This window comes from Aulonocara sp. 'chitande type north' Nkhata Bay, unplaced genomic scaffold (assembly GCF_057382095.1).
Source record: "Aulonocara sp. 'chitande type north' Nkhata Bay isolate Kocher_YH1m ecotype deep benthic unplaced genomic scaffold, A_spYH_male_GT1.1 unmapped_scaffold_20, whole genome shotgun sequence".
Classification (NCBI taxonomy): domain Eukaryota; kingdom Metazoa; phylum Chordata; class Actinopteri; order Cichliformes; family Cichlidae; genus Aulonocara; species Aulonocara sp. 'chitande type north' Nkhata Bay.
Window position 1 is genome coordinate 689,429 of NW_028234352.1, and position 9,140 is coordinate 698,568.

At 39.7% G+C, this 9,140-nt stretch overlaps 1 protein-coding gene across 1 annotated transcript; it reads right to left on the bottom strand.

Annotated features, from left to right (window-relative positions):
- Nucleotides 1-5,281: 5,281 nt before the first annotated feature.
- On the bottom strand, nt 5,282-6,089 carry LOC147300652 (uncharacterized; the record flags this gene model as incomplete). Its single annotated transcript, XM_086285031.1, has 1 exon — nt 5,282-6,089. A coding segment is annotated over one exon (693 nt), but the record flags the coding sequence as incomplete, so codon positions are not given.
- Nucleotides 6,090-9,140: the final 3,051 nt, after the last annotated feature.

The window sequence follows — 9,140 nt, forward strand, 5'->3', positions numbered from 1 at the left end:
GGTCTGTGAGAGCCAGAGATTTTCCATGTTTGAGGTGACCAAATACTTATTTTCCACCCTGATTTACCAATAAATTCTTTACAAATCCTACCATGTGGATTCATGGATTTTTTTTTTTCACATTCTGTCTCTCACAGTTGAAGTGTACCTCTGGTGCAAATTACTGACCTCTGTCATCATTTTAAGTGGGGGAACTTGCACAATCGGTGGCTGACTAAATACTTTTTTGCCCCACTGTGTATATATATATATATATATATATATATATATATATATATACATACATACACATACAGTGGGGCAAAAAAAAAAAAAAAATATATATATATATATATATATATTTTTTTTTTACATACATAGTTTTTTGTTGCCTTATTGTTCCAAGCGCTGTCACCAATCTTTGCATTTTGTTATTATCTCATGACACTTGTTTAATCAGCTACCATCTCTCCTGTGGACTTTTTAATGTCTACAGTCTCAGACCAACACAGCCCTGCCCTTCCCATATTAGATTCTTGATGAATGTGTGTTGTTGTTATTCAGCCTGGTTCAATGTGCCCCTTTTTAACTTTGAGCACCCGCCCCTTTAAACCTCTCTGCACAGCCCTGCACTGAACTCACTATCTTCTCCCTCTAACAGCCTCCACATGTTCTCACTGTAATTTCCCCTCATGAATGAATTTATGCTGCACTAATGTGAATGTTTGCAGGGAAATCAAACGCATTTCACACGCAGTACTCGAGCTGACTTACCTTTGTTTGAATGACGACTTGTACGCGCTGACTCCACAGATAAGGTACGAAAATATATCAGGCTACGTCTTCAGGGTTTCTACTCCACGGCCGTATTTCATACGGGTCCACATTTCCACTGCACGCTATTTTCTGCAAGTACCGCCGCTTCGCCTCTGGACGCAATCGGTCTCTATAGAGTCCATTCTCTTTTGAGCTGCTTTTAAGCATCTTGTAATCGTCGTTCCAACACAGTGTGTTTGTTTTGATTCGTAGACCTCGAAAATGGTGCCGCGCTCCCACAATGCATTGCGGCGTGACGTCAACTCCAAAGCCCTATAGAACATGTTCTTTTTCATTGTCAAAATTATCCGGAATAAAGAAGAAAACTGATTCAAAACCTGTGGAACCTGCCAAAAAACAAGTTTTACTGCAAAGGATTTCTAGATGTGAAGGTTTTGTGGCTTTTTTCAGTTTCTAAAACAAACTCATTTGTACAGAAGGATATGAGGATGTATATGTCCGGTGGTGGGTTTTTTTCTTCTTGATTTAATATATTCATTTATCTCTTCACTTAATCTTTCTTTATGTTTTTTTTTTTTTTGATTTGGCATGAGCGATTTCCGGTCCTCACTCCAAGCCAGTTGGTGGCGGTAATGCACCACATGTTCTATCACAGCTGCGTCCGAGAGGACAGGAAACGTCTGTATGCGTCTGCAAACCAGGTAACTACACTCAGCTGAGCCTCTCTGCTAGTCGTTATTAGTTGGAGGGTTTTGCGTCACTTTCTCTCGGCTTGATAAAGGGCTGTATAGAAATCTCTGGTACGTAACACGTAACGTCATTTTTAGGGAGCGTCGCAGAGAAGTGAGGCTGTTTCTTTGTTTTTGTCGAGTTTTGATTGAAGACATGTTTCCAGTCCGTTTTTTACTCGTTTGTTTTTTCATTAATAACTTTACATTATCACCGAGAACAAGAAGGCGCTTTGTTTGTCACATTCACCTTATGTCTGTGAAGGTTCTCAGTCATCCAGGTCATCGTAGTCAAAGGAGCTTGCAAAGAAAAGCGTCTGGACTTCTTTAAGTTACTTGAAGACGTTTCACCTCTCATCTGAGAAGCTTCTTCAGTTCTAAGGTCAAATGGTGGAGAGTCCCAGATATAAGCCTAGTGGGAGTGACCCCCCACAGAGGGACAAAAGGACCCCCTGATGATCCTCTAATCACCTGAGCCAAGGTGGGAAACTGGGTGTGGGCCCCAATCAGCCAGAGTTTCGGGTGTGTTCATTGTGAAACCTGGCCCCACCTTATCATGCGAATTCCTGAGATCAGATGGCCCAGGATGTGAGTGGGTGTTAAGGCGTCTGGGAAGGATCTCAAAACTGGATTATAGATGGCAGAGAGTTGGTGTCGTAAACCCCGCCTCTGTTCAAAGATGGTCGCTCACAGTGGACATAGATGGCTTCTTTCACTCCTCTTTCAAACCATCTGTCCTCTCTGTCCAAAATGTGAACATTAGCATCCTCGAAAGAGTGTCCTTTATCCTTAAGATGCAGATGGACTGCTGAGTCTTGTCCTGTGGAGGTGGCTCTTCTATGTTGTGCCATGCGCTTGTGAAGTGGCAGCCACTTGGCAGCCACAGTGATAAATGGCTGAGATGGCTGCAGCTGTACGTGTGAGGTACCTACATGTTTCAAGATGAATTTGCAGAGATGTCATGTTTGGTGCTTACAGACATCACACTGCATTTTGTGATTTCGTAGCTATTGTTGTGATATTTCGGAGCTTCCCATGATCACCGTGACAGTCATTCATTCTAACATAACCTTTCTATTCCTTTCAGGGATCCTCATTTTTTTGGTGAGGAAGATCAGCAGCTGTGTCGACAGGCAACAGGTAACGGCATGCTTTTCTGTTAGTACTGTAGACCTTGGTCTGGTGCTCTTTTTTAGTTTAACACAGTATTTTCATTTGCCGAAGTGTAAAAAGCTTGTTCCAGGAGAAACAAACTTTAGTGAGTTCTGCAAAATGATTCCCACCATTGCACACTCTGTCAGCCTCCAGTGTGCCCTTTTTTTGTCCTTTAACTGAAGAAAGTCGGTAGTCAGAACATATGAGATAAGTGAGATCCTCATTTTGCCTGCTTATTTCAAGATACAACATTTTCACAAACTGCTGTAGGATAACCTTGCTATTTGTCTTTTCCAACACTTCTACATTCATCCATATTTCCTTGTCTGCTTCTTTCCAGGTGAAAAGTACCTGAAATGGGTGAAAGATTTTGTTTCCAAAAACAAAAGCATGTGCGTTCACCTGAAGAAGCCAAGTGGTGCTGACCTGTGGATAGAAGAGCTTGAGAACACCAAATACAACGGGGATGATGATGAAGTTAACGCCTGGGGAAAATTCTACCTTCCCGAGATTGTAAAAATGCAGGTTATTGGTGTGGTAAAGGGCACCTCATGTCCATGTGACGAGCTTGTGCTGATGACGCGTGAGGACAAAAAGCTGTACGGCTATGACGGAGAGGAGCTGCATCTGGTGGCTTCCAGTTTCCTGGAACTATGTGACAAAACGATAGAGTATCCAGCATCCAAGCGCTACTACAATGGAGAGGCCTTCAAAGATATGGTGAGAAGTTAGACTGCTAAGAATAAGACTGGGGATGCCTAGTGTTAGAGATCAATCACCTGAGCTTTTCTTTGTATTGTTGTGTGTTCTGTTTAGACTGAGGAGGACTGGAAAAAAGTTAAGATGAGTGATGTGGGGAGGAAACTGCAGGAAGAACATAAAAAGCTGGTAAATGAAACCCAGTCAGCGTTCGTCAGCCTAATATCATAGGTGGGTATTGGAGCTGAGTATCATCACTGATTTCTAGAACCTGTTCAATTCCAATTCACAAGGTCCCAATTAGATTCCATTTAATTCTTACTCAGAGAGTCAGAAACATTATAATTCTGATCATTTATCAGTACTGACACTTGTGAAACTTCATCAGAGGTGTGAGCATCACAGCAGATGCTTTTGTGTCAAAGTAACTGAGGATAAAACACAAAACCATGAAGCAGATTTTCCTGGCCTAGCTTTTTACAGTAGATAACCTTAAAAATATTATTCTGCAGTAGAACAAAAGCAGACGAGAACCACGACTCAACAAATGTACATTGGCTGATGCTGCTGAAGTGATTCAGAGGTTTTAATAAGAGGTTTTAATAGAGACACAGCAGAGCATTTTGCAGTTTCACTTAATTTGAAAAAATAAATAAAATTTGGTATTGAACAGCAGAAATGAGGCTGTCTTGTCGGAAGTCATTAAAAAAAAATGGCTGTAAACAACGGTAGACTGCTTCATAACAAGCAAGCGAATAATGCCAAAAACAGAGATTTGAGATGGGAAACGGTGTTCTTAAAGTACACTGAGAGAGGCAGAGAGCTGTGCTGTGTTGTTTTTCTGTGTGTGTTTTAATGGTGGTGGAAGCAAACCAGCAAAAGTAAGAGGGAATTCATGACAATGTTTATGTCAAGCGAAATGTGTCTTCTTTTGCTGCTGGTTTGGTTAGAGAGAGACAAAACGTGCAGCTTCAGGATCTGAGCAGCTTTCAGCACCAACGGCATCACAGCTCAGACTTGGATTCAGGATTAAGCCCTTTATGTTTGACTGTAGTGATTGTAGCTCTGTCCTTGTTATTAATCGCTTTAGTCAAACACAGCTATTGTTTGCTGGGATGTGTATATCCTTGACAGTTTGTATCTCAGAGTTATCAAAGACACTGTGGATAATCATCAAGAGATTGTTGTTCTCTTAATAATGACCTATTTGATTGTTTGTTTCTTCTTCTTCTTACAGATTCTGGTATTTGGCCAAAAGAGAGCTTCACAATTCTTGGCTTCACCTGTGGTAGAAAAATGACTAAAGTTATGCAACACTCTCTAAAATTAAAGCTATGCAACGCTTTAACATGAATGGCGAAGGAGTGCATCTCTTTCACCGTCTCTTCCTGTCCTCTTCTCAGTCTTTGTTGTGGCACCTCTGCTATGTGTTATAGAAAGCACTTGGAATCATGTTCAATACAAAAACACCAAACTCGTGGGATTGCCCTAGCAAGCAGTTGGTAAAAACTAATTAAAACTGATATATATCAGCTTCACTTTCTAGCTGCAAAAGCACGTTTCTGCAAAAGCATGCAGTTTCCTGTCAGCACTTTTTGGCACAGAGTGTACTCAGAGTTAGGCCTTTCTTATATAAAGCAATATAATCAGCATATAAACATTTAAGATGATAAATTTAAAGCTCAACAGTAACTGCTATAAATATTATAACTACACATGTAGTGCTTTTGCTTAAGTAAATTATAGTTGGGATCATAATAAGAAAACATGTGTTTTTATTTTCTGTGTACCCTGGGTACAGACCAGTATAAACATGGGATTCTTCCCAATAAATGCTGTCTGATAATGCTTCACATTGCATTAAACACTAGATATGTAAGCAAACAAACAAAAACCCATAGAAGCCAGTTTTAATTATTAAATGTGACAATTACATGGAGATGGAAAGTAAACGTGCTTATACACGTCTCTGTGATTACAGAAAATCCACACAGATGCTGTCAGAGCAGAGAATCTTTGATTTATCAGAATGATGAATGCAAATGATTTCATGAAATCTCACTCTTGTTCTGGGTTGTAAAATTCACCTGTCCAGTTAAACCGAATCCTTTGCAACACGGTTCTAAGAACCCTACCAACCTCATCCTCAGCTCTCTGCCTGTTATCCTTTTCAGCTGAGTATTCATCCACATGTGTTTCAACTTCTCTCTCATTTTCAAGCAAATTGCTCAGGCTCTCAGCTTCAGCACAGTTACCATATGGCCACTCTCTGAGGTCTTCTGTGTTCAAGCCAAACAAATTCTTACATGATCTGCAAGGCTTCATTCTGGCACCATCACGGAGACAAAAAGCCTCACACCTGATATTTCCAGGTACTTCAATTGTTCCATCAAAGTAATCTTTCTGGACTGTGTTTGGATAATAGGTCATCACCGCACCAGATACATATTTATGCCATTTGCTAAGACAGGAGGCAGCAATCATAATTTTCCCAGCGTTAGGACCTTTGGTGGACATGGAGACTCCGCAGTACCTTTCTGATTTGTTGGTTTGGGATTTTTGAGAAATGCAGATGGTGGACGAGACGAAAGCTGTTTTTTTATTATTCTCTTCTAAGTCCAAGTCTGTGAGGAGATCTTGCAGACTCTGCTTTATTTGCTCTTCATTCTCTGAGTTATTTTGCAGGACGATCTGAAAACAGTTACAGATCTGGTCAAAGTGTTGCACCTGATTATATAGTTGTTTTTCATAGAAAGTTGATCAACATGTTTGTTTCGCTGCTTGACTTATTTAACTATGCAGGACCATTGGATGCTTTTGGTTTAGACATTTTAAGATAGGGGGTGAAACAAGTCACAAAAATCTATTTAATTTTAAATCAATAAGCAAAAATCCATCTTTGTTCTCACTAATTTATAATTAAATTTGCTAATTGACCTTTTTTTTTCTATTTTGCTATGCCGGGCTGTCAAAACACGCTGAATTTAGAGTCTTTGAGCTTAACAGATCCAGCAGCTACACAGTGACAGCATCATATACGCCTTGAAGACTGTAAGCATCTCCAATAATGAGTCTGTTAGACATTATTTAGAACTAACAAATTCTGAAGCAAGTCTCCAGCTCTCCTGCAGTCTCTGTGTTTGGTGGAGAAGTATAGCTAGAAGCATATGTTGAAGTATAAGGTACAGTATGGATTTTCTTTGGATTTCTCAGTAAAAAAGCACTTTGCATTATACTTTCCTAAAACCTGGAAGTTTGTCAGATTGACTGAAAATGTGAGAAGAGTTATCTTACCATGTCGAGCACACAGGAGAAGGGACTTCGCCTGGGAAGCTGAGTCGAATACAACTTTAAAGGCCTGGGATATCTTCTCATTAAAGAACCCAACACAAAAGGATTAGGGAAGATTTCTTCTGGAGAAAAGGGGATGTTGTTGATTTTGCCCAGAAACAACATGCTGTGAAGGATCTGTTGAGTGAAAACATATTTGCTTATTGTTAGTAGTGATAAACAGGACTGTCTTAAAAGTGTCAAAGGTAACACACCTCATCCACCAAGTGTTGACTTCCCGGAGTCATGTAAGAGCCCCGAACCATCCTCTTGGTAATCTTGTAGGCATTAGTTTTGAACCTCCTTTGAGAAATTGTTGTCTTCTAAAATGATAATGATCGAGCAGTTAGGGATTTAAAGACACAGGAGATCTGATAACTTTGGCTACAGCAGAGTCTGCAGACATTCCTATTTTGCTCTTGGTCGGCCTATTTTAAACATGAGAGAAAACATAGTTAGTGAAATGTTGATAACATACAATGACTATCATTGGTGGCTGAAAAGATGCCAGGTAACAAGTGAAAAGCTGCTACTTACCATCGCCACAGTCTAAGAATGAAACAGGAAACACTGAGCGAGTTGCCTCCATCTTAAAGCTGTTGATCATGTGATTTAAAGGAAAGCCACACCCAGCTCTTTCCTGGAATTTTACTCGACTGTAGAAAACTGCTCCATTTGCCCCGCCCACCCATGATCTTTAATATCTACCAAAAACAACCTTTTGGTTGTCAGTAACCAGTCGATCGTTTGCGCGATTAAAAAATGACTTTGTGCGGCGGCGTTCCCACCACGAGCAGAACTCCGGCTCAAAAACCGCTGTTTTTGAACACTTTTATTTACTTAAGCATTTTAATGGGCTTACTTTGAAACAAAGTGCGATTGAATGATTATTGTTATGTGTTGCCTTGAATTCGGCTATGCTGTCTGTTAGACAGTTGTTTTCCTTTATTGTTGTTTTTGTATTGTTTGTAGCGAACGCTACTGGAATGTATAGATTAAGCTACGTAGCCAAGATAATTAATAATTTAACTGTTGTACATTGGTTGATGATGATTTGCATTGTTACATAGGCTTGCAGAAAAATACATTTGTTTACCGGTAAACTGAATCGAACTTGATGTGCTAATGGACGTTTTTCTGACCTACAGGTCAGGTTTTGTTCCCTCCCTTTGAATTAATCTTCTTCATATTGAAGTGGCGAGCCGGTAGGACCATTCTTTGTTTCCCCTCTTTCCCCCACTTAGCCGTCTTTGGATTACGGACATATTTCCCCATTTGTATGAAGCTGGACTCTAAGGAGGAATACCTTAAAAGCGAACTTTAAAAAGAAGAGGACCAAAAAGGACTTTTGCACAGAAAGATCACAGCATTGATTTATTATTTAATTGTGGGCATTTATGTTGTGTGTTGTATTAATTATTTTGTTCCATTTCCCCTTTCCTCCATTTATTCAATATATTTTTGGTACAAGATATTGCAGTCTTTGGTCTCATCATTCACACCATCTCGGCTCCATAAAGAACTATTTCTTCTGCGCGTCAGTCAGTAAACTCATCCATTGAAATAAACTAGTCCTTAAATAACTTTGAGTTACACAGTGGCAAATGTAATAGAGAAAGACACAGGGCCACCTGAAATCTGTCGTCCTATCTGATTCAAAACCAACATGTAGGAGAATCTGGAATCTTTGATTTTGAGTTAAAAATAAAATATGGGTAAAATGCAGAAATGTTTTTACTAACATGTACTAACAGAGACTTGGAGGAGAGAGACCTAATGTTTAATAATCCACATTTCACTGTTTTACTCTTTGGTTCAGATGTGGATACTGTATTGTTCTTTCTTTGTGATTGTTTATGTTTAAGTTGTTTGTTGCTGGTTTTTAGTTTGTTTTTTTCTGTTTGGAAGCTGACACAGTCTCTATGGAGATGGGTTTTTGGGGGGTAGCAGGAGGAGAGAAGCTGCAGAGAGGCGTGTAAGACTGCAACTCTGCTTCCTGGTCCCAACTCTGGATAGTCATATTTTGGGGGGTTTAATAAACTACTACTGCATGATGTAAAGCTGAAGTATTACACAGCTTTATGAACCTCCTGTTATCCTGGTAGACGAGTACAGCAATAAATCTTTTACTTGAACATCTTCTGGCTCCAATAAGCTTTGAAATGTGACCATGAAGTTAGAGACACACTGACTGAAACCCACAGCTGTGACTGTGGATCACATCCACACACAGTGTAGCTGCTGTCTCTGTGTGAGGTCTGTGTATATATGTACATATTTATGCTTATATTCATATTCTCTTATTCCCCTTTATTTGATATCCTAATTCTGTGCTGTGTAAAGATTTGTCGGTGTTCTGCTGCTACAAACTGGATTTCCTGGAGGATAAACATGAGGGATTCATAAAGTTCTATCTCTCTGTTAAAATCCCCCAAAATAAATGAAATGTGAATTTCAGGCAGACGTGTTTTT